This window comes from Moschus berezovskii, chromosome 17 (genome assembly GCF_049115385.1).
Source record: "Moschus berezovskii isolate FMDL1 chromosome 17, NW_MosBer_1.0, whole genome shotgun sequence".
NCBI classification, from domain to species: Eukaryota; Metazoa; Chordata; class Mammalia; order Artiodactyla; family Moschidae; genus Moschus; species Moschus berezovskii.
This window is the reverse complement of record NC_142476.1, coordinates 4790210-4814714: the sequence shown is the minus strand read 5'-3', so window position 1 is coordinate 4814714 and position 24505 is coordinate 4790210. Positions and strand designations below refer to the sequence as shown.

General features: G+C 52.9%; 1 protein-coding gene across 3 annotated transcripts in view; it reads left to right on the top strand.

The window, feature by feature from the left end:
• The first annotated feature begins 3221 nt into the window (after positions 1-3221).
• PLEKHA6 (pleckstrin homology domain containing A6) overlaps positions 3222-24505 on the top strand; it is a 139148-nt gene continuing 117864 nt past the window's right edge. Inside the window, exons 1-3 of one of the 3 annotated variants that reach the window (XM_088845123.1) lie at positions 3222-3829; positions 10722-10798; positions 13976-14033. In XM_088845123.1, coding sequence (XP_088701249.1) covers positions 3747-3829; positions 10722-10798; positions 13976-14033 — 218 coding nt within the window. In that variant the 5' untranslated portion in view covers positions 3222-3746. The remainder of the gene's footprint in view (positions 3830-10721; positions 10799-13975; positions 14034-24505) is intronic. The other 2 variants (XM_088845121.1, XM_088845120.1) reach the window with 2 other exon arrangements.

Sequence of the window (24505 nt, the reverse complement as noted above, 5' to 3'; positions counted from 1 at the left end):
TGGCAAAAAGCTAGATGTCAAAAGGAAGCTCCAGGGGCTATTAACAGAAGAAAGGAGGTTGGATATTGGACAAGTAAAAATAACAGGCATTTATTTCAGTCCTCAATAACTTCTGGTTTTCTTATAGGTACTGTGTGAATTTACCAAGATGCTATAACAAATTACCTCAAACTGGCTGGCTTAAAACAAAACAGATTTATTTTCTCACAGTTCTGGATTCCAGAAGACTGAAATTGAAGTATCAGGGCCACAGCCCCTCTGCACGCTCAGGGGAGAATCCCCTCTTCACCTCTTCCGGGTTCTGGTGACTGTCACCATCCCTGGCTTTGTGGTGGCTTCCCTCTAACCTCAGCCTCTGTGGTCACATTGCTGCCTGCTTTCTGTCTGTCTCAAGTCTCCTCCTGCTTTTCTCATATAAGGACATGTGTCATTGAATTTAGGGCCCACCCCGAATAATCCGGGATAATCTCCTCATCTCCAGATCCTTATCTTAATTACATCCAAGTAAGGTCACATTCATGGGCTCCAGGGGTTTGAGATGGACAGTTTCTGGGGAGCTGTTTTTCAGCCTACTGCTGGAACCAAGCCAGAAGCATGATAACATTCAAGTGACTGACTTAAACTCTCAACATATATGGGAGAATCAGAATCATTTCTAAATATTACTGGTATATTTTATCCACATGCTTTGTTGCTTTTAAAGAGAGAAAATTTGCTGTAAGGAAAAAACAACTAAATTTCTGACTTAATTGCAAAGCAGGTAAGGTTTTCATTTCAACATATCACTCTCCTGCCTTCTTACAGGTAATTGTTGAACCAATACCTATTTTTATTTGAATTTTCTACTCTTTCTGAATTGTCTTTAGTTTCTTTGCTAAAGAAAGTTTCTTTGCCTAGCAGTATCAATCCTGATGATAATTAATAAATAAGAACTAGAATGTAAAGAGTCACTGGCGAGAATACACCACAGTTAGAAAGTATTTTCAAACCTGATTTCTTATTCCAGATGAGTGAAAAACATTCAAAATCCCAACCACTTGCTCTTTTTTTTTTTTTGGTCTAGGTAAATGTCCCAAGGAACCCCAGGCTAGATTAGAGATAACCAAGACAAAAGTCTTTTGAAGAAATCCTCAGGAGCCCCTGCTCCTCCAAGAAGACAGTGGTGTAATACATGTTTTCAAAAACATGTCATACTGTTCCCTATTTCCACCCACCTTCAGCCCAAGAAGCCGCACCTACTGGTTGCTCAGGTTGGACAGGGAGTGTTCTGGTTGCTGGTATTTTCCCTGGAGGCATCTTGGCAGCGGTCCTGGTGGTTCAGATCCTCTGATATCATAGGGGTGGGCAGGTGGCTCTGGGCTTTATCAGCGGGATGGGCCTTAACAGGTGTTTCACAAGGTTGGGGATGAGGGACCGGTGAGGAGTCTGACCCCTTGACACTCCCAGACCCCTCAATTCAGGATCTACAAAGGGGCATGCCTCCTCACCTGTGATTCTCAGATTCAGTTCTCCTTTACTGTCAAATGAAGCTTTCTTTACTAAAAACATGTAGGATCTGAAAAGGGAGAAAAGAGTTGGGTATCATGGGGTTTTGCTCCTTTTTGCATCTGGAGAATGGACCCAAACTGGCACCAAGAATCAGCCTGTATGTTGGCAGAGTGAATTTCCAGTGTTGGAGGTAGAATCATGTAATGGAAAGAGTTCTGGCCTGAACGTTGGGCAGAGCCTTGCTCAGTGACATGAACTTTCCCTTCACTTCTTTGCTCTTCTGTTTCCTATATTTAAGTCAAGAGGCTAGGACGAGATGTCCTTTGAGACATCTTGTGGCTTCAGTATCTATCAAATGTACACACATCATACCTAGGTTGAGCCTTTAGGATTCCTGAGAAGGTTCACTGGTTGTTCTTTTTTCCAGAAAGCTCTCCCCACATAACACCCGGATGTTGCTGGTGGTTATATTTATCTGGTCCCTAAATAGGGTCCAAAAGTACAGGATTGTGGTTAGAGTTAAGAGTCATTTCTAGTTAGGATAGTATCAATCATTCATCAAATATAAATTGTGTGTCCCAGGTAGGTGCTGGGGCTATAAAGATGAATCAAATGGAGCCCCTGCTCTGAGGGGCACACAGACCACTGGAGGAGACAGGTAAGTAAACCAAGGGTTGCATTACAGTGTGGTAAGCTCCACTGTATGTATGCTCAGTCATGTCCGACTCTGTGACCCAATGGACTGTAACCTGCCAGGCTCCGTGGAATTCTCCAGGCAAGAATACTGGAGTGGGTTGCCATTTCCTTCTCCAGATAAGCTTCACTACAGGGTTATTAATAAAGTTACATGACGCGTAGAGGATCCACATATAAATCTGCCTGGAGTGGAATCAAGAATGGCTTTCTGGAGTAGGTGACACAAGGATGATACCAAAGGGATGAATAGGAATCACCTGGGTAGAACAGGCATCATGTCCCTTAGAATGCTTACAATAAACTCGCTCATTCAACAGATACTTGCCAACTGCCAAGCGACACTGCTTCCTCTAAAAAGAGGTACCTAATTATTCCCTTGGGTCTGACACATGGATTAGGACAGTGTTTACCTAATGGGAGCCTCAGGGGTAGGTCCTGAGTAAGCTTGGAAAGCTGACTGGAGTCCAACTTTGATGCAGACCAGAGGCAGCAGAACTGTCACGTCAGTTCAGTCGTTCAGTTGTGTCCAACTCTTTGCGACCCCTTGGACTGCAGAACTGTGGGCTCCAGCAATACTATTTTGATATGCTAGTACTGAATGCTTGTAATCTATGTTCCGTACATGGAACACATTGCGTCCTTTTTTTTTTTTTTTTTTCCTTTCCTTCCCTTTTCTGCACAAATTAGGTATATAAAAGCTGTTGCTTTCTGAGTGCATCTGAAGGTCTCACTCTGATTCTTCCTTAGTCATGGCAGGCTTCTTAGAGGAAGTACTCAGAAAGACAGGTAAGTAAGGACTAGCTTGACTCATGAGGTTGACATTCTAGCCAGAAGGGGCCCCCTGCTACTCAGCCGTGCCAGCCTTCCCTGCATCTGACCTTTGTTCCTCTGCTAGCCACCCGCCGAGCAGAACCAGGTCTGATCACTTCCCCCTTTCGGGTCAGTGGCTGGACGTGTCCCTGCGGCTCGGGATTCCCAGCTCTGTCCGCCAAGCGCGTGCCCCCCGCGCCGGGAGTCGCGACTCGGGCGCCCGCGGGCCGCGCGGACCCCGCCGGCCGGGAGCGGCCCTCGGGGCGGCGCGGGGCCCCGCCCTCCGCTCGCCGGGCGGGCGGCCGCGTGCGGGCCGGGAGCCGGGCGGCAGCGCCCTCCGGGGAGCGTCCTCGGCTCGCGCGCTCCCCGCTCGGCCCCGCCGGCTGCCCGGCCGCGGCGAGCACACGGGCCCGAGCCCCCGGCGCTGCCCGCGGGCCGCGCGGCGGCGGAGCCCCTCCGCGCTAATTGCCCGTCATTAAGTTAGGCAGACGGCGGGAGCGGAGCGCCGGCTCGGGGGCGGCGCGCGTCTGCGGCCGGGCTCGCTCGGCCCCGCCGGGGTTAAGTCTTCCGCTCCCTGCCGCCCGGCTGGAGGCCGGAGCCCCGGGCCAGGGAGCCGGGAGGACCGCCTGGACCCCCGCCCCCGCCGCCGCCCCGAGGAGGGGCAGGAGTCGGGCGCTCGCCGTCGGCCCCCCGCCGCCCCCCAGCCCGGCGCCCCGGAGCGCAGGGAGCCCGAGGGGCTGCGGGACTCCGAGATGGCCGATGAGATTGACTGGCTGGACTTGCCGGGCCGGTGGACCTACGGCGTTGACCGCGGCGGGAGAGTCTTCTTCATCAAGTATGTGACCCTCTGTCATTTTCTCTCCCTCTCTCTCTTTCCTTTCCAAGTTGTCCAACTTGAAAGGCAGCAGGGCTGGGGACCAGCCGGAGAGGCCGGGTGGGGGGAGCGGTGGCTGGAACAACCCGCATGACTAATAAGTTTATCACTGTGCCTGTTTGAATGTGGCTCCCGCCTTTTCCCCAGTGGGTCAAGGTCCAGCAGAGGCTCAGCATTCCCCGCCCTGGAGAGGCAGGCCAGGTGCTAGCTTTGCCCTCTCCCCTGGCCGCCGGCAGAACGGGGTCCCCGAGGAGAACGGCTGGACCTGGTGCCCAGCGCGCAGGTCTTCCCTTCCAGCTCTGGTCACTGACAGGGCCCGCGGAGGGTCCTTTCTTCCTTGTGCCCACCCCCACCTTTCCCACAGAAAGACGTGGGCTAAGTGACAACATCCCAGGAGACCCTCTCCTACTGTCCCCAAAGTCCCACACCCCGGGACTCAGGGCTCCCCAGACGGCAGACCCTCCCCTCTGGCACCTTTACAGGGCTGTGGTCAAGGGGAAGAAGATGCCCACAATACACCTGGCATTCTTTAGAGAGGGAGGCTCTGCTGCTCTCAGTAATATATTAGCACTGTTATATTAATTTCATCAACCAAAATGGCTCTGGCATAATCTCATTATAACAGAGTGACTCTGCTGATGCTGTTTTGGCCTGCTTCTACTACAGGTATCTTTTGCCAGGATAGAAATCTCCTGATAATGTAGCAAGCCTGGAAGCACAGCATTAGGTTACCCACCCATGATGGGCCTTCCCTTTCTCAAGATAGCTGCTCACACAGCATTAGAGCTGAAAGGAAGCTTGGATGCAGCCCCTCCTGTTTCAGACGGGAGGCGAGCTCTGCAGTCCTTGGCTGAGATGAAACCACTTGTTAATCAGAGCTCCCACCAAGCCCAGAGCGCAGTGTCTTCCTTGTGTTCCAAAGTGCCTTTGCAGGAGTGCAGGCAGCCAGTGGTTTTCTTGTTGGTGTTACTGTTTCCACGTTTGCTATAGGCTTTTCTTCCGTAGTTATTGCTGTGATCAAGTTGATGTTATAATTATACTATCTTAGACATTAACTCCACTAAAGTTCTTGACCCTGGGTCAGAATCTGAAATAACAGAACTTCTCCAGTATTAAAACAAGAGTCCCTTTGGTCAGTGGTTTGAGACTTTAGAATCCATAAGAATCACCCAAGAAAATTAGTTTAAAAGGCCAGTTCCCAAGCCCTGACTCCAAGGATTCTGTCTGAGTCAGAGGATCTGGGGTGGACCTCGGAATCTGCATTTCCACAAGCTCCTCAGGGATTCTGATAAAGTGGTTAATTTGGCTTTTCCCATCTTTCTTCTCAGTTTCTTACTTGCCTTCCAACTTCTTTTTGTTGTTCATTCCATAGACATTTATTGAATATCCACTATTTGTCTGCTTCAGTGTTAGCCATTGAGATAACAAAAACAATAAGACACACAGGTTTTTCTTTAAAGGTGGTAGAGAGAAAATGCAAACAAATACTTATGAAATAATAAGATACATTCCAGAGGTAACTGCATGATGTTATAGGAACACAAGGAAGAAAGAGCTAACGGTCTGAAGAGTTGAGGGAGGGCTTCCTGGAGGAGGAGACATTTCACCTCATTCTGGAGGAGAGAGACTAGAGTGAAAGGGGCCCTGAGGCAGAGGCCTGTGGGTCAGAGGGCACCTGTGGCTGCTGGAGCCCAGGTTGTTGTGAACACTCTGAGGGGCTCAGGAGAGATGGGATGGGCCAGCTGGGGTGCCACAGAAGCTGAGGCAGAACAGGTAGGAGAGGGCTGCTCCAGAGGGGCTTGTGTGTTAGGCTAAGGGGTTTGACCACGATCCTGGAGGTGATAGGAAACCAAATGCGATTTCAAACAGAGGACTGACGTGGTTAGACGTGAGCTTTGGAGGGATCTCTCTGGCAGTTGCAGAGATGATGATTTGGGGGCTGAGTGGGGCGGCATGGGAGACACTGGAGGTGTGGAGGGCAGGGGGGAGGCAGTCACCAAAGTGCTGTGCTCAGTCGTGTCAGACTCTGTGCGACCCCACGGACTGGAGCCCGCCAGGCTCCTCTGTCCACGGGACTTCCTAAGCAAGAGTACTGGAGAGGGTTGCCATTTCCTCCTCCAGGGCATCTTCCTGACCCGGAGATCGAGCCCATGTCTCTTTGACTCCTGCGTTGGCAGGCAGGTTCTTTACCACTGAGCCGCCTGGGAAGCCCCACCAAAGTCCAGGAGAGTCCAGGAGACTTGAATTAAAGATTTTTCTCCCTGAAAGGCGGGGAGAGTCTTTAGGCGTAGAATTGAGAGTCCCATTTACTTCCTGAGTGTTGAGGAATGAGGGGACAGAGGAAGAGCCCCAGATAATGCTGAGCTAGAAAAGAATGTCTTTGCCGATTTTTGGCAGCACTGGGTCTGCACTGCTGCGTGCTGCCTTTCCCCAGGTGCGGTGAGGGGGCTGCTCTCTGCTGCGTTGCACGGGCTTCTCACGGGTGGCTTCTCTTTTTTGGGGAGCACGATTCTAGAGCCCGGACTTCAGTAACTGTGGGGCTTGGGCTTTTTGCCCCTCGGCGTGTGGGAGCTTCCTGGATGAGGGATCAGGCTTGTGTTCCCTACACAAGGGAAATGCTAAATCTTATAATTTTTAATTTGAATTTGATAAAAATCAGGAGTATGGGAAGAGGAACAGATTTTAGGGAAGGTACAGGTTTAGCTCAGAAATGCTGAATTTGAGGTTCCCATGGGACAGTCAGGAAGTGCTGACCTAGAGGCAGCTGGGTGTACAGGCTCGAGGTTGAAGAGAGAGGGCCTGGACTGGAGAGTCATCGTGCGCAGCTGGGACCACCCAGGAGCGGGTCAGGGAGAAGACCGGGGGGCCTCTGGGCAGCACCGCATTTGAGGAGAGGCCGGAGGAGGAGACCCGGTGTGGAGGCAGGTAGCCCCAGGGTCAGAGTGGCATGGCCCCAGATGGCGAGGAAGAGGGATGCTAAGTAGGAAGTGATGGTCAACTGTGGAAAAGCCGCATGAGGTTAAGACTGGAGAGCCTTTATTGGATTGAGGGGCTGGGGCATCTGTAATGATCTCTAGGAAAATGGCTTCAGGGCCGGTCTGGGGACAGGAACCAGACTGCAGAGGTTGCTGAATGGCAGGCCAGAAAATGGGGACTATTAGAAGGAACTCGTTTCTAACAGGGTTGTCTGGTCAGGAAGAAGAGGAGCTTGAGAAGGGAGCTGGAAGGGGAGGCAGCTTTGAGAGAGAGACAGAGGCTAACGTGATGGTCGCGAGAGGGAGGGAGAAGTTGAATGTAAAGCCTGCCATGCTCAGTAGAGTGAGGGTCTAGAAAAGACGGGAGATGATGCAGATTGTGACCCACGCGGACCCTTCTTCAATGGGAGAGGGCCACCTTTTGTCCAATGTAGAGACAAATACTATAGTTCAGTTCAGTCGCTCAGTCGTGTCTGACTCTTTGCGACCCCATGAACCACAGCACACCAGGCCTCCCTGTCCATCACCAAGTCCCAGAGTCCACCCAAACCCATGTCCAGTGATGCCATCCAACCATCTCATCCTCTGTCGTCCCCTTCTCCTCCTGCCCTCAATCTTTCCCAGCATCAGGGTCTTTTCCAGTGAGTCAGCTCTTCGCATCAAGTGGTCCAAGTATTAGAGTTTCAGCTTCAACATCAGTCCTTCCAATGAATATTCAGGACTGCTTTCCTTTAGGATGGACTGGTTGGATCTCCTTGCACTCCAAGGGACTTTCAAGAGTCTTCTCCAATACCACAATTCAAAAGCATCCATTCGTTGGTGTTCAGCTTTCTTTATAGTCCAACTCTCACATCCGTACATGACCACTGGAAAAACTATATCCTTGACCAGACGGACCTTTGTTGACAAAGTAATGTCTCTGCTTTATAATATGCTGTCAAGGTTGGTCATCAGAGAAGGCAATGGCAACCCACTCCAGTACTCTTGCCTGGAAAATCCCATGGGTGGAGGAGCCTGGTAGGCTGCAGTCCATGGGGTTGCTAAGAGTCGGACACGACTGAGTGACTTCACTTTCACTTTTCACTTTCATGCATTGGAGAAGGAAATGGCAACCCACTCCAGTGTTCTTGCCTGGAGATTCCCAGGGATGGAGGAGCCTGATGGACTGCCGTCCATGGGGTCTCACAGGGTTGGACATAACTGAAGTGACTTAGCAGCAGCAGCAGCAGGTTCATCATAGCTGTTCTTCTAAGGAGCAAGCATCTTTTAATTTCATGGCTGCAATCACCATCTGCAGTGATTTTGGAGCCCAGAAAAATAAAGTCAGCCACTGTTTCCACTGTTTCCCCATCTATTTGCCATGAAGTGATGGGACCGGATGCCATCATCTTAGTTTTCTGAATGTTGAACTTTAAACCAACTTTTCACTCTCCTCTTTTACTTTCATCAAGAGGCTCTTTAGTTCTTCTTCTGCCATAAGGGTGGTGTCATCTGCATATCTGAGGTTACTGATATTTCTCCCAGCAATCTTGATTCTAGCTTGTGCTTCCTTCAGCCCAGCGTTTCTCATGATGTACTCTGCATAGAAGTTAAATAAGCAGGGTGACAATATACAGCCTTGACATGCTCCTTATAGGATGGGAGGAAATATGTATAAGTGTTGGGGGGAGGTTGCTCCTGCCTCCTGGTTTCTATTTCTGTTGAGTTGAGGGATGAGATTATCCACTGAGAGTGGGGGAGAGGGATGGGAGGAAGGTGAGCCTGGGACTTCCCAGCAATCTGGGACCTGAGGTTGGTGGGAAAGCCTTGGAAACAGTCAGAAAGGGTCAGAGGAGTGGGGTCCCTGAAGAAGATTCTAGCTGGTGGATCTGCAGTGAGCCCAGTGCTTCTGGTTTCCCCGCCGGCCCGGAGTCAGAGTGGAAGCAGCCTGTGGCTGCACCGTTCTTGGCCAGGAGCTGACAGGGGCAGGGGGAGGATGTGGGAGAGTGGCAGGTGTGCCCCCTCTGTGACCCTGTGACCATCCGAGGGGTGGAGCCGCTCACGTGAGAGCAGGAGAGTGTGCGACCGACCGAGGTCTTGGGGCCGCAGGGGAGGGGAAGGGCTGAGTTTCCCTTGCTCTGCTCCCTGCCCCCTGTCACAGGACCAGAGCCCAGGCCACAGGTCATCTCCCGTGGCGCACATGGCTCCAGGTCCCCTGACTTGTTTTCCTAGTCACCTGGGAATGCTCTTCCTGCAGCCGGTGTTAAAGAAACGCAGAGGAAAAGTAGTGGAGTCGAGGGAAAGGAAGCAGCAATCCACGCAAAGACTTGGACACGAGTATTCCAAGCAGCTTTATTTGTAATGGCCCAGCCTGAAAACATCCCAGCTGTTCATCAGCAGGGGAGGGTGGGCACGCCTGCATGTCCTGCAGTGGGATGAGCTACTGACACGGGCCAGTGGGAGAGAGACAGGAAGGAGAGAAGGCAGACAAAGAAGGCTTGTTTGTGTGATTCCACGTGTGTGACACCCTGGGGACTCTAGAAGGTGCAAGTGAATCTGTGGTAACAGGAAACGTACCAGTTGCTGCTGGGGATGGGGGAGGACAGTGAGAACCAGTGGGTAGGAGACGGGAATTACAAAGGGGCGCAGAGAAGATCTGGGGGCTCACATCTTGTTTTCGGGGTAGTTTCACAGGTGTACACATGTGTCAAAACATTACATTGTGCACTTTAACTATGTGCAGTTTATTGTATCTTACTTTAGTAGAAATTTAGTGGCACTTTCTTAGTGGATTTCATTGTATTATACCATTATATATTAAGGTATTGATTACTGAGAGGAGTCCTGTTCTGGGCTCTGAGACCCCTCGCCTAAAGCCTGGAGATAGGGTGGTCCGGGGTCCTGTCCTGCGCATACTCGGGCTCAGGAAATATCAGTGTCCTTGGTTGGCAGGGAGCTGAGGAAGGCCGGTGGACTCACCTGCCGTGGCATCTAGAGACCAGACGATCTACACTGTTGGGGAGCCTGCCTTGCTGGGAGTGAGGTGCTCGAGAGAGCCTGGGTAGCAAGGGGGCACATCGAGGCCTGGGTCCTGGCTTCATCACTTACTGATCTGCCTTTGGGGAAATTACTTAACCTCACGGAACCTCAGATGTGTAATCTGTAAAGTTCCTAATGTGAGGGAATGTTGTGGATGACGGTTTACAGCACTGCAGACACTCGAGGACTGTTGATCCACGCAGCCTCCTATTCTCTTGTCCATCGAGAAACTGCCAGTGAAGAACCTTCTGTGTGCTTCCCGTGTGGCTTCACTAGTCACCTTGAATGTCGCCTCTTTCGTTAAGCCGTCATGATTTTCCCCTTCCCTAAACCCATGCAGAGAGTGCTCCCCTCTCTGACTTGTAATGCTTTCTCTGTGTAGTCAGGAGTATAGCTCCTATCACATCATATTCCAGATATCTTTTTACACGTCTGTCTCCCAGGTGGGTTATACAAAAGTGGTGCATCCTCTGAAGTCAGGGATCTGGGACTGTTCATCTCGGCATCCTCAGAGTCTCCTCAGTAAATGCTCTGTGTGTGTGCGCAAACAAAGGCAGCCTGGTGTCTGGGGTTTGACGGTCGGTACTCTGATGCTGGGAAAGGTTGGAGGCGGGAGGAGAAGGGGACGACAGAGAATGAGATGGCTGGATGGCATCACTGACTCTGTGGACATGAGTTTGAGTGAACTCCGGGAGTTGGTGATGGACAGGGAGGCCTGGCGTGCTGTGATTCATGGGGTCTCGGAGAGTCGGACACGACTGAGTGGCTGAACTGAACTGAACTGATGTGATGGTGGTGATGGGTGTCCAGCTCAGGGAAGCCTCTTTGACCTCTGACATGTTCATTTTGGTCTTCTCTAGTGATGAGGAGAGGTCAACCAGCTGGGTGCACCCTGGAACGGCATCACCCATCCAGAGTGGACACTCCTCCTGTCCAGGTAAGGAGCTTGTCTGTCCCTGCCTTTGCAGACCATGAGGAGGGGATGCCCTGTGGTGGCTGTGGGAACCCGCTACCCTGACTTTGCTTCTGACTTTTTCCTTTCTCTTCGAATGGACTCAGCCAAGTGTTGACCCACCACTGGGCAGGTGAGGGCAGGAGGGTTGATACTCACCTTGAGGTCTTTTCAAGCTTCCAGTCCTGTGCTCAGTGACTGGGACTGACCTCTGAGGACGAAGAGCTTGTTTATCCCTCTTATCTCTCTGCCCAGTTGGAAGACCCCCTCCACCCTGAGAGCACCCTCCCAGGCTAGCAGGAAAGATGGGCCCCACCCGAGCCAAGATGGTTTCATTCTAAACTGAAGAGGTGGAGACACCAAGGGTCATAAGGCCCGGGGTGTTTCAAGTGAGCAGACCACCACCTTCTTCAGGATGCCACTGCGGACCGTAGGGGAGGGACGGGAGTGACAGCGTTGGACCTTCCAGCCCTTCACCCAGCCACACAGAATCCCAGTTATTCTTGGGGCACAGGAGCTCTGCTGGGTGTGCGGGTCAAGGTGCTGACTTGCCCAGAGCCTGCTTTCTTTTCATTTCAGAACTGGACTCATTTTGGTTCTAGAGCCAAAAAGGACTTCAGGGATCATGGAGTCTGACTCCTTCATTTTAAAATAGGGAAATGGAAGAGCAGAGAGAAAGGGCCTAACTCAAGGCCACTCAGCTAATAAGCAAAGCAGCATCAGAGTCAATTGCACAAGTTCTAGAGACAGAGAGACCTGAGATCAAATCTTGGCTTGAGTTTTTATTAGTGTGGCTTTGAGCAAGTGATTAGTTCTTTTGGGACTTAGCTTCTTTGTCTGTAAAATGGGGATAGGATTATGAACCTCAAAAGGTTGTAGCACCGATTATGCAAGAGAGTCACCGTCAACAGAGGTGACTTCTATTGTTTTGGTCACCATTGTATTTTCAACTTGAAGTGAAGCCTCAGGATCCCAAGGCTGTGGCTGTCTTCTGGGTTGGTGTTGCTACCTCCCATGTTTCGGCTGTTTGCAGTTAAGAGTCCGTCCATCTTACCATGGCCCTAGGTAAGGCTGGAGGATGAATACAAGTCTGTGAGCCAATCGTGTTTTTGGCTGTGGCCAACTGGTTGTCCGAGGTTGGGAAGGGGTTAAGATGCCCCTGAAGCTTGCTGGAGGGGCAGCTGCCTTAGTGGGCACTCCGCCTGGGCAGGAATATAAGCACTCTTGGTGTTGCCTGGGCAGAGAGGGCAGTGTGCAGGGAAGTTGCTGGAAAAGGCAGGGGACATAATCCACGCTGGCCTCTTTCCCAGGCACACCACAGTGGCAGGATTATTTATGATTCTGACCCATTGGGGATCCTTCTACACAGGGAGGCTGCCAACCCACGCCCTTCTGAATGGGAGCATCCTTGCCCAGGGACAGAGGGGAACAAGTAGCATTTATGGGGCCACACAGAGGAAAGAGTGTGAGCTTTGCAGATAGGCGACCAGACTCCTGACCTGGCCCAGACACTTCCTGTGTGACCTTTGGCGAGTCGGTTGAGCTCTCTGGGCCTCAGTTTCTTCCTCTGTGAAAATGCTCGGGCTGATGCCTGTTGTGTAATGCTGCTGTTCAGACTGAATATGCTCATAGGGGTAAACTCTGTACCTTAGAGGAGAGAGGCTCTCACTAAGCGGTGGCTGCTGGCGTGATTTCTGTGGACCACGTCCTGAGAAGGAGGTGGGCTGCCCCACTCCACTGAAGCATCAGCATCTCCATCAGCAGCAGCTGTGGAAATACAGAGCCCTGATACCCGGCAGTGAGTGAAGAGAATGGTCAGTAACTGAGGCCAGCACTCTGTCCAGCCCAGGCCCCACTGTCCAACAGCTTGTGTCTGAGGGCAGCTGGTCACAGGGCAGGAGAGGTGCAGACCCGCACTGAGTAGCCATAGTTTATAAAACCTCTTACACAAGGCAGGTGTTCGACTGTTGAGAGAATCTGCACCCGTTTCCTAATGTGTCAGCCACAGGGCTCTTGCACTGGTGCCCGGCCTGTCTCCACCTCATGCTGGATTCCCTCGGATTCCCGGAAAGCTCGTCCTCCTCTGCCACAGTTGGAGGTGGCCTATTTGAGAGGCAAGGCTTGGCCGGGGTGGCTGTTTTGGGGGGGGTGGCAGAGCCAGAGGCCCCTGGAGCGCCCTGTGGAGAAGGAGACGCGGAGTCTCTGGATGTGCAGCAGGGGCTGTGCCCGCCTGGAGGACTGCCTAGATGCCTCGGAGCCAAGATCAGCTTCCTTGGATACTCAGTCCTCTTTCATTTTGCAAGTCAGTGATTCTCCATTCTAAGCATTTTCATGGATAAATTGTTTTCAGAGGTGCTGTTAAAATTTTTTTAAAAAAGCCTCATTTTTTCTGGGACTGATTTCCCAGGTCTGTGGTGTCTTGTTCAGAAGCAGAGCTGATGACAGTGGTCTGGGATTTGAAGACTTGTGTGTGTGTACTAAGTCACTTCTATTGTGTCCAGCTCCTTGCGGCCACATAGACTGTAGCCTGCCACCTGCCAGGCTCCTCTGTCCATGGCATTTCCCAGGCAAGAATACTGGAGCGGGTTGCATTTTCTCCTCCAGGGGATCTTCCCGACCCAGGGATTGAACCTGCATCTCTTGTATCAGCAGGCGGGTTCTTTGCCACTAGCACCATCTGGAAACCCTTGGAGACTTGAGTCCTGGTCTTAAGTGCTAATTATCCATGAGGTCTGGGGCCAGTGACCCGCCGCGGCTCCAGCTTCTGCTCCTGTGATACACGCAGGGATGATCCTGAGGACCTTCCGGGGTGGTCATCTGTGTGTTCACTGCTACATCCCTGAGGGTTGGCACAGGGCCCGGCACAGAACAGACGCGCAGTAAATGTTTGTTGAATGAATGAGCAAAGCCTGCAAAGCAATGATTTGTTTTGTCGCTTCACTGCTCACTGATGGGGGGCATCTCCTCCACTGCCACCTCTCTTACTGTGCCACCTCTCACCTCTCAGACTGATGGAAAGAGTGGACAGAAAAGGGTGAGATTGTTGGTTTGACCACTGCTGCTTATCTGTGAATTGCCCTGGTTCTCCTAGTCTCCATCCCTCCTGAGTGTAGATTGGGCTTGTGGAAGAGAGGGTGATTTTGTGATTTTGCTTCCTCACAGGTTTGCCCAAGGGCTGGGAGATGGACTCTACCCAGGAAGGAGCTGTGTATTTCATCAAGTGAGTAAGATGGAGTTTCTTTCCAGTCTTCCTGTTCTACTTTTGTCCTTGTACCTGATACCTCCTTGGCGGTGGAGACAGTTAAAGGGTCTTCCTGGAGGCCTTGCTGGGGTCTGTGAATGGCCAGGAGATGTCACAGGTTCCAAGTTAAAGATAAAGCCCAGGGCCTGTGTGTGAAGCCTTGCAGATAAAGCCCAGGGTGTGTGCGTGTGCGTGTGTGCGTGCGTGTGTGTGTTGGCCCAGGAGAGCTCGTGTCAATCACAGGAAGTTCTCTGCAAGTACTTCCTCTCTGGGATGGTGGGTGGGGCTGGGTGGCGTGAATGGAGCGCTGGGCTGGGCTGTGTGGGTGGGAAGGACATGGCTCAACAGAGTAGAGGACAGAAGCCATTCGAGACACTTGGATCAGAGGTTGAGAGGAAGGAGACGGAGCACGGGTGTCCCGAGAGGTGGGAAGTGGAGGTCAGCGGGAGGGAAGGGGTGAGCTGGGTGCATGAACAGCCTGCGTCACGCCCGCCCTCCTGGCGGGGCCTCTGCCATCCTGGGTGTGGCAGGCATGTGTCTGGTACTCGTGGTCTCCTGAGGGGTGGTCAGGGCCCTCTGTCGCCTGGGTGTCTCGTGTTCTTGGGCGCAGCAGGCAGCCCTGGGGGCCGGGGTGCCTGTGTCTGCCCCGCTGGACTCCTTTCCCTCTGCCCTGACCTAGGTCCCTCCTCTCCCCGCTGGCCTGGGTCCTGGCTTCGCTCTCAGGGTGAGGCGGGTGGGCTCGGGCCGGCGGGGCTGCGCTGTGGCTGCAGACAGCTGGGGCTCAGGCACCAGCAGAGGGAGCCGCCGCCCAGCCTGCAAGGAGAGCCTTTTTCTCCTTTCCTCTCTCCCTGCTCCTTCCTTGTCTGTGCTGTGCTCTTTCCATCTCCCGTGCTCTTTCCATCTCCCGCCTCATCTCCCGCCTCAAGACCAGCCAGCACTTGCACCAGTTTGCCTGTTAACCGTATTCTTGCTTGGTTGCTCGGTCACGTCCGTCTCTTTGTGGTCCCCTAGACTGTAGCCCTCCAGGCTCGTCCGTCCACAAGATGACGGCAAGGGCAAGAATATTGGAGTGGGTAGCCACAAAAGCAGTAGGAGAAAAATGGACAAGTGATCTGTTTTGGAAATTGTTCTGATATGACATGGCTCATATAGCCTGAGCTTTTCCTGAAATTGAACTCTTTGCTTCAGTTAAGACTTACTCCTTTTTTTCCTCCTTGATGGCAGCACCTTAGCATTCCCTTATGCATACCTGGTACTTGAGGTCATTTATGAAACACTTTCATATGCACTAAAGGAATGTTTTTGACTGCATGTCATGCGGACTCTTAGTTCCCTGACCAAGGATGGAACTCATGCCCCCTCAGTGAACGTGCAAAGTGGTAACCCCTGGACGGCCAGGGAAGCCCAGCACTTTTGCACGTATTACCTCATCGGCCTTTGAAAGCTGCCCGCCTCCTCTGGTCCAGCCCGGCCCCTCCCCGCCCTCAGCTCCCACAGCTGGGCAGCTGCACTGATTCTCGTTTTCCCTCCATCGGGCCAAACTAATTTCTGCCTCAGGACCCTTGCACTTGCTGTTCACTCTGCCTGGGCACACTTTCCTCCTGTTTTTGTACGTCTGGCTTCTACTCAACATTTGGCTCAAGCAGGGCTTTCCTGGTGACCTTGTCTGAAGTTCCCTCCTGTTCCTCCTTAGCCCCCCCTTACTTTTCTTTACCTACACTTCTGGAAAGGTTTTTGTTTATGTGTTTGTTTTCCTATTTTCTTGGTGTCCCCCACTGCCATACCAGCCCTGAGAGCAGATTCTGGCCATTTTGTGCTCCACTCTGTCCTGGATCCTTTCTGGCACTTGGCAGGAGCCCAGCATTTGGTGAAATGTATGAACGAACGAATGAAAAATGTGGGAAGACAGAGGCATCAGTAGCTCCTGCTTTGGCTACCAGCGCAGAGCCTCTCCTGAGCACCCCCTTCAGCGTCTTCAGTCCTGACCTCATTGGCTTCCCACCACCAGCATGTTTCATCTTTGTCAGAAGTGCCACCAGCGCAGAACCCTTGGGCCCCTCCTCCAGAGGTCCTGTCAATTTTCCTCTTAAATATCCCGCAGCACCTCCACTTCACATCATCCCTGTGGCCACCACCGAAGTTTGTGCCCACCTGGACTCTTACTCTTACCTGGAATCATTCTAGCAGCTTTCCAATTCATCTTCCTGCCTCCAAGCCATACTGCTGCAGGAGTACTTTTTTCTACAATGCAAACTTGGTCATGTCATTCTCCATTAGAAACCTTTCCTGCTTCCCATCAGTTATAGGATAAAATCTAAATTCCTTACTCAGGCACTTGAAAGGGCTTTGTAATCTGGCTCTTGCCCCCTTTTGCAGCATCTCCCACACCCCATTTTGCCAGACTGAATCTCTCATGTTTCCCTCAACGCACACTTCCCTCCCATGCCCCCAACCTTTCTTAGTGTAATCCTTCTTCTAACATGGCTTGCGTTCACCTGCAAGTACTTCCTTTTCCTTCACGACTCTGCTTGCGCTGTCACTTCAGGAGCGCACACCTGTATTGCAACTGTTTGGTTGTACGGCTATCGTTTCCTGTAGATCAGTGGTTCACAACCTCGAGTGTGCAACGGAATCGCCTGGAGGGCTGCTCAGAACAGACTGCTTGGCCCAGCCATAGAGTTTCTGATTCAGAGTCTGCGTTTCCAACAGTCTCCCAGGCTATACTGCTGCTCCGGGGACCACACTTGGAGAACTACTGAGCTGGACTGAAAGCTAGCTAAGGGCAGGGGTGGCACAATGTGGCCGTAAAGTCTGGAAACAGAGGCAGTATCATCTCACTATGTTTTGGGATGAAATGTCAGCTACCCTTCTGTTATACATCTGTGTCACTCCCAGACTTGGTGGCCACTCAGAACACCAGGAACAGCTGTGGCCGCTCTGAGAGCTGAGTGTTTGACTACACTTACAGCTCATTCAGTCCCCTAACAGCTTTATGAGGGAGGCTCTGTCATTTCTAACTGTTTGAGAAAGTAAGAGAAAAACAAACCAGAACTTAGTAAATAACTTGTTCAATGCCTGAAGCGTGTAGAAAGCAAAGCTGGGATTCAGCCTCACGTCTGCCTGCCTTCGTAGTCTGGCCTCCTAGCGTCAGGCCACAGCTGGCACCAGCGTCCTCTGTGCCTCTTGGACAAGGGCGGCATCCGTGAGCCCGGACTGAACGCGTGAGTGCCGACTGACTGAACGGCTGGCCTGCTCTCCTTATTCTCACAGCTCCCTGCACAGTCAGTTCCCTGCAAGGTTTGTGACATTGGGTTGGTGGGAGAGTTAGAGACTGAGGACCCAGACGTGGATACCAAGAGGTAGTAATAAAAGTCAGATATACCCGTAGCTTTGGAATCTGGGCTTCATTTTTTCTTCTTCTTTTGGTGTGGTTGAGCCAAATTTCAATGAGCAAATACTGATACTTGGACAGCATCAGATAAATCTGATATTTCTGTTCAGTAGATCCTTTCCTTCATGGTGCTTGGGAGGTCATTCTTTGGTATTACACAACTGATGGCGTTGCTCAAGCGTGTGTGCAGTTTTAAAGTGTCATCGAACAGAAAGGGTGTGCAGGGAGAAGAGAGAAAGCACAGGGTTAAAACGTGGGTGAAACCCACTGCAAGCCTGTACGCATGTACACACAAATCCACTGGAGGGCACCAAAGCACGCATTTCTGGCCCACTGAGGCCTTGAAAGGGCTGGCTCCCTGCAGAGGGTGGGTCCTCCCCGAGCCGACAGGGGCGTCCTGACCGTCCTCTGCCACCCTCAACCACTGTGGGCCTGGTGGACTCCTCTGATGCTTAGAGATCTGGCCGGGTAACACTCATCCCTGATTTTCTCTGGTCCCTGACTCCTTCCCGCCTTCCTGCTAAAGCAGCCATCTGTGGAGCTTGCCAGTTCAGTCTCCAAGAGTGCGTCCCTCTTCGGTTGGCAAAGAGGGTGGTAGGACAGGGTGCTTTCTGCGGAGACACGCCCCCATCACCCTCGCTCCTGGCCTGGGCCCTGCTGTCCCTCCCCCACCGGGACGCTGCCCCGTGGCGGTGCCAGCCTGCACGGGCACCTCCTCCCCTCAGGGAGCCCCACCCAGCTGCTGTCACCTCCTTGTTGTGGCCTGAATGCTTCCTCCAAGAAGGGGCCGGGATGGGCTCTCTGCACCTGTACCTCTGGTTCTGTCAGGGTGGGCTCAGCATCATGCCAGGGTCTGCGGGAGCCGTTGGGGGACAGGCACACAGGAGCCCTGGCTGGCTCACAGGAATCATCAGCAGAGAGCCCAACCTGGGGGACCCCGGAGAACGTGCTGTCCCAGGAAGTACAATGGAGCCTCACAGGGCAAAGGAGAGAAGTCCCAGGGCAGCGAGTCTGCGAGTTCGTCACCTGACTAGCTCTGCCCTCTGAAAGGCAAGTAACACCCTGGAACAGTAAAGCATGGGACAGACGAGCAGAGAAGTGAGGCATGGTGTGGGGCTCCGAACAGACAAGCCCCATTTGCAGATGAGGAAAACTGAGGCTCAGCAGCCAGGTCACTCATTCAGAGTCCCTCATGTGGTAGGGAACAGAGCCAGGGCTCAATCTCAGGTCCTGAAAGAGAATTTATTACAAGGGCTCCCGTACCTGCTCCCCGCTTATTACCTTGTGGCAGGAGACACCCATCCAGGCGTGGCTGGGTGAGGAAGGGGCAGACCCATTTGAGGGGCACTGGATCACCGAGTTTAGTGGTCCCCGGTACTGTGTGGTGGGGGTGCTATTGACCCTTGGAAGGCCGGGAGGATGCCAGTGCTCAGAGACTGAATTGGGACCGAAAGTTTTGGACTTTTTCTTCTAAGCACTGGGGGCCGTGGATTCCAAAGTGGAGGAAGGATGGAGTCACAGAGGCACGTTCTTTGGAATATCCTAATACTGCCTCCTCACTCCCTCCCAACCGAAGCCTTTCAGATGAGTCTTGCTCCCCTCTGCTGGGTTAACAGAGAGGGAATTCAGATTTGGTGCAGGTGGACTATTTTTCTGGCTCTGCCTCACCGGTCCTTGTTGGACCTTGGAGACGCCCCGCCCCTTGCGCCCCGAAGCGCAGGCCGTGCTCCCGCAGCCGCCCTCGCTGCATCTCCAGCCCGCAGCCCCCCAGACCCCCGGGAAGCGCCGAGGCTCTAGCTCAGGCCTCTCAGAGGGTCGAGGGACTTGGCAGCTGCCCTCACCGTCCGTCTGCCAGACAGAAAACCCTCAGCAGGCCCGTCTGCCTGCTGCCCCCTCCAGTTGTCCGAGAGTTCGTGGGATGGAGGCTGGGGCCCTTGTCCCCTTTCACACTCTGTCTGTCCCCTCCGGACGCTGTAATCTCCGCTTCCAGCCTCACTCTGCTCCACTGGCTCCTTGAGGCCCGCATCTCGGGCTGCCTGGGGCGGGCTCTCCCCCAGCCTGTCCCGGGCAGTCTCGCCAAGTCCTGCAGAGCAGGGACAGGTGGGCTGGGCTGAGCCGGTGCTGCCTGCATGGGGCCTGCGTCCAGGACTTCTCTGTCCCTTCCTCCGAGTGGCTCCCCGACGGCCAGTGAACTCAGCGTTTCAGCCTTTGTGGGGGCGAGGGGTGACCTCAGGACCCCCTTCTCCACTACAGCTGCAGGCAGGTACATGCTACTCAAACCCGGGATCCCCGGCTCCAGCCTGGTCTGCTCTGGGGTGGAAGGACGGTCTTTCCAGTGGCTTCCTCTGGGCGTGTGGGAGTGGGTTGTGGATCAGATCCCCGTAACACTCCCCTCCTGCCGCTCCCCCTGGACTCTGGGAGGACGTCTGTGCCTTTGCACTTTTCATAGTAGATTCTTTTTAACGATAAAGGCTTCAGTTGTAAAAGTGATGCTTATATCACATTAAAAGAGACCCATGGGGAAGGGAAATCGTTGTATTTAAGTGAAGAGAGGCTTAATTTTTAAAACTTAAGGTGATTCAAACAAACATTTGGGACAGATGTAATAACATGTGGGTGGACGCTGGCGCTGCCCTTTGTCAGTGCCATGCTGTCGCTTCCGTCGCGCCCGCCTCCTGGCAACCCTGCGGACTGTAGTGCAGCAGGCTCCTCCGTCCATGGGATTCTCTAGGCAGGAGCACTGGAGTGGGTTGCCATTTCCTCCTCCAGGGGATCTTGCCCACCCAGGGGCTGAACCCGTGTCTCTTACATCTCCTGCATTGGCAGGTGGGTTCTTTACCTCTAAGTGCCTCCTGGGAAGTGCCCTTTTCTAGTCCTTGCTTATTGTAATATTTCTTTACTCGAAGTGACCCCAGGAACTCATGTGGGGTCTTCGACTTCTGGGTCTCAGAGGCAGATGGGACTAGGATCTGGGAAGCCTACCTGGAAGTTCAGGTGGGAATACTCCATTTTCTTTCCATCTTCCCGATCATGGCTAGGAAACTGAGTGTCTCTCCTGCCCTCGGTTATCGTCACAGAGAGTCTTTTCCCAGCATTCACAGAAAGCTGAAGCGAAGGGAACTGAGGCTGTTGGGCGTAGGGAGAGAGAGAACTCTGAATGGTATCGGCTTTTCTGCTGCAGAAACAGGGCTGAAATCCTGTTGACTGAAGCCTTCCTTTCTGCCTCTGACCCTCAATAATGCAAAACACAGGTACCCTCAGCTCAGCTAGCATCCTTGCCCAAGGTCACTGGAGACCAATTGGGCTGGGGGACCTAGAAGGTCCTGGCATCTTGTAATGGACTCCAATCCACTCCAAACATGATTTCTTTAAATTCACTGGGTGGACTTGGGGGAAAGGAAGGCACTAGGGCTCTGACCACAGCCTCCCGACACCCAGAGGCATGCCGGTCTCTTGGGTGGACAGCCATGGAAACACAGGCAACCACAGGCAGGCCTGGGGAGGCCCTGGATGCCAGACCCTGGGCAGCTTCTGGTTCCCTGCACTCTGGTGGGAGGATCGCAGAATGCAGCTTACACGGATGATGGCCCAGTTGCCCTTTGGGGGGCAGCCTCGGCCCTGCAGTGGATGGCCGGGAAGCCTGTGCTGAGGAGCTCTGTTCTCACCCAGGCGGACAGCACGGGTGCTTAACAGCTCGTCACTGGGGTGGATGGAGTTAAACCTTTCCAGGGACTATTTACTCCTAATCCTAAGTGACAGCTTGGGGAGGGAGCATCACGTGGCCCTGAAATCCCCTGGGAGCTCATGGAGCATGCCCAGCTGCTTCTGCCTGGGAAAGATGCTGGATCCTGCAGTCCCCGCAGCAGCATCCTCTCCCCGCGCCAGGGACCTGTCAGCCGGAGAGATGACTGATTAGACCAGACCAGAGCCGAGCCCTGCGCCTCAGAAGGGGGCCCCAGGGGCGGGGAGGAGGACCCCAGCAGGCCTGAGCTGGGGGGAGGGCTGCCTGGGGTCTCGGAGAGGTATAGTTTTTCAGCGTGGGGCTCGCACCTCCGCCGGTGAGTCTGTTTTGATGCATCATGTGGGCGAGCGGGGAGGAGGGAGCCTGGGCTTTGGTCGGGGCTGGCAGCCGCCTGCCCACCGTGTGAGTCTGGGCTGCTGGCACTGCGGTGCCACTGCCTTCCCTGTCCCTCGTTCTTGGCAGCGATGCTTCAGGATCGTGGATGCTGAGAATGCTAATTTTATCCCTGTCTGTGCCCCCACCGCCACCTCCAGAATCCCTGGTGAAGGCTCATGTTGTCTGAATTTATTACATTTGAACCAGATTGCCTGTGTGAGGCCAGCCTTGGGGCTGCCAGCTTCCTGGGGTCCAGCTGGGGCTCCAGTCTTGCTCGAGCAAAGAGGCCAGCCCCACCCTGCCTCTTAATCTTGCCCCAGAAGTGGGTTCAAGACCAGGAGGAAGGAGAGGTGGGGTTTGGGGTTCAGGCTAAGGTCAGCCCCAGGGACCCATCTCCCTCAGGGTAGGGGGGTCGGGGTATATATGTTATAGGTTAGAGGTTGGGGCTTACAGCCACTGAGCTCTTGAATTCCTCGGGGGCATCTCACCTCTGGGTTCTCAGATTCAGTGGGGAGCCCCTGAGAGAGCTGGAGCCTGCTGAGTGGGCACTGGGGGATGGGTTTGTCATGGGGGGCAGGCTGAAGCCCCCAGAGCCTTGGGCATATTGTGTGGGGTTCTGGGCACAGGTTGGCAAAATGGCAGAGTAGGGTGATGAGCAGAGGCTGGGAGAGCTGGACAGGAAAGGAGGAGCGGCTCTGGGAGATTCTCCTTTAACTGCAGGCGCAGGGGAAGGAGCGGGGGCTGCAGTCTGGAGCCTCGGAAGGCCAGAGGTGGGAGAGCCAGGAGGGAGCCAGCCCCTGGGCACAGGGCTGGGTCAGCGCTGAGCTGGGGGGAAGCTGGTGGGAGCAGGATGAGCGCAGAGTCAGAGGGGATCCCGGCCTTCAGAGACTGGCTGTTCCTCCCCGGTCCCTGTAGCGCCTTTACCCTCGGTCTGGCTCCCCTGAGGGTCTCCTGAGTGGTAGGGCTGGGAGCCCTGGTGGAACAGCTCTGCCTGAGCCTGCTGTCCAGACAGCCTTGGGTGCATCGCAGGCACCTGCCTACGACTCTCCCAGATCTGGATTCCAGGTCCCCCTGGTGGGGCCTGGGAGCTGGGGGCTCCCGTGGGCTCCCACCATGGAGGCCCGCCCCTCTGCCCACCAGAGCAGACCGTGGAGGAGGACCGGAACCATCGCCAGGTGGGGCAGCCCGGGGGCGAGCCTGGCACTGCCCTGGGGCTTGCCTGGCAGAAGACAAGGGCTCCCTGTGTCCTCAGCAGGGCGCAGAGTGCTGGGCTGCAGATATGAATTATTAAGAGTTCTTGGCTTTCCAATCAGAGGCGAGGTGCTAAACGTGTTAACGCGGCTGTGTAATTAATCCTGGGGGCGCTGCACAGGCTCGAGACAATGGGGGCCTTTTTTTCCCCCAGGTTCGGCTTCTTTTCCTTCTTCACAGGAAGGTGATGGTGCAGGACGCATTACACAGATAATTACTTTTAACGTGTCTGCCTGGATTATTCAGTTGGGTTCTTCCTGCATAGTGTAAATGACATAATTACCGAGGAAGTCAGTGAGCAGGCAGCCCCGTGGACGGGCTGACACCTTGCCTGACGGCCTGAGTCCAGGTCCTGTGTCTTCCTTCCAGGCCTGCCGTGGGTCCCCTGAGGCCGCCGCACTGAGCCTGGACCCCCAGAGGGGCCTCAGGAGGGGGAGGCTTGCAGCCGGGGGAGATCCGGCTCAGCTGCGGCAGAGAGTCCTGCTTGGGGAGGAGGAGGCATGGACATCAGCCGTCAGTGAGATGACTGCAGGCCAGTCTCCAATAGTCAAAAAAAAGCCCCACATACTCAGAGAGGAAAGAGCACCTTTGGGGAACATTCAGAATAAATGGTGGGCAAAGAGGAAGCACTCTGAGGGCGGGCTGAGCCGGGCCCTGTTCTCGGCACTTACAGCCCGGGTGGGCTCCTGCTCTGTGCCCACGGCTCCAGATGCCTTCCAAACGCAGACGAACCCTCTGCAGCCTCCTTGAGGGGCGCATCTGGGTCCTACCCTCGCCTGGATACTACCAGTGACGGGGAGCTCATTACCTCACCAGCCTGCTCCAAGGCTAGAACATTCTTCTGTACTGAATCAAAACCTGCCCACTTTTAAGTTCCACCTTTGGTTTTGATTCTTCGAAGCAGCACAGAACAAATCAGCTCTCTTTCCAAAAGCGTTAAAGATGGTTTTCTTCATATTAAAATAGTGCATAATAGCCTTTGGACATGATGTAGTTTATGTAATCGTATTTGTGTTGGACAGTTAGGTGGTTACCCTTATTTTCTTTTTACAAATAACATGATCATTTTTTTTGCGTAAGGCTTTTTCTGTATTTTGGATTATTTTCTTAGCATGAATGCTAAGACATAGAATTAATATGATAGAGGCTATACATTAAAAAAAATTACTGTTCTGTGAGTATAAAGCTAATACATAGTCATTAAGAATGTAGGGTAACCCATAAAGAAAATATTAAACTTAAGTGTAATTCTCTCAGAGATTCAGTATATAATTTGAATATTTTGGCATATATATTTTTTTGTGAATTCATGCACAGACATATGACTATGTTTATTACCAAAATACACACATATCCTATTAAAAATTGACCAAGTATATATTTTTGTCACTTAAATAAAAAGCATTTCTCCATGTCATTAAGTATTCTTTTACAATATCATTTTTAGTTACTGGTATTTCATTATAGACCTATTCCATTTATTTGTTTGTTTAACTGGCCCCTATGTTAAACTATGTGTTTCCAGCTTTTCACTTTTATAAATAATGCTACAGTGAACATATAAATATCTGAATCTTTACACATATCAATGACTTTTTCCCTTAGGTTACATTTCTAGAAGTGGAATTCCTATGTTTTAAAATATTTTGACATATTTTGCCAATTCATTGTTAGAAAGTACTAATTTACATT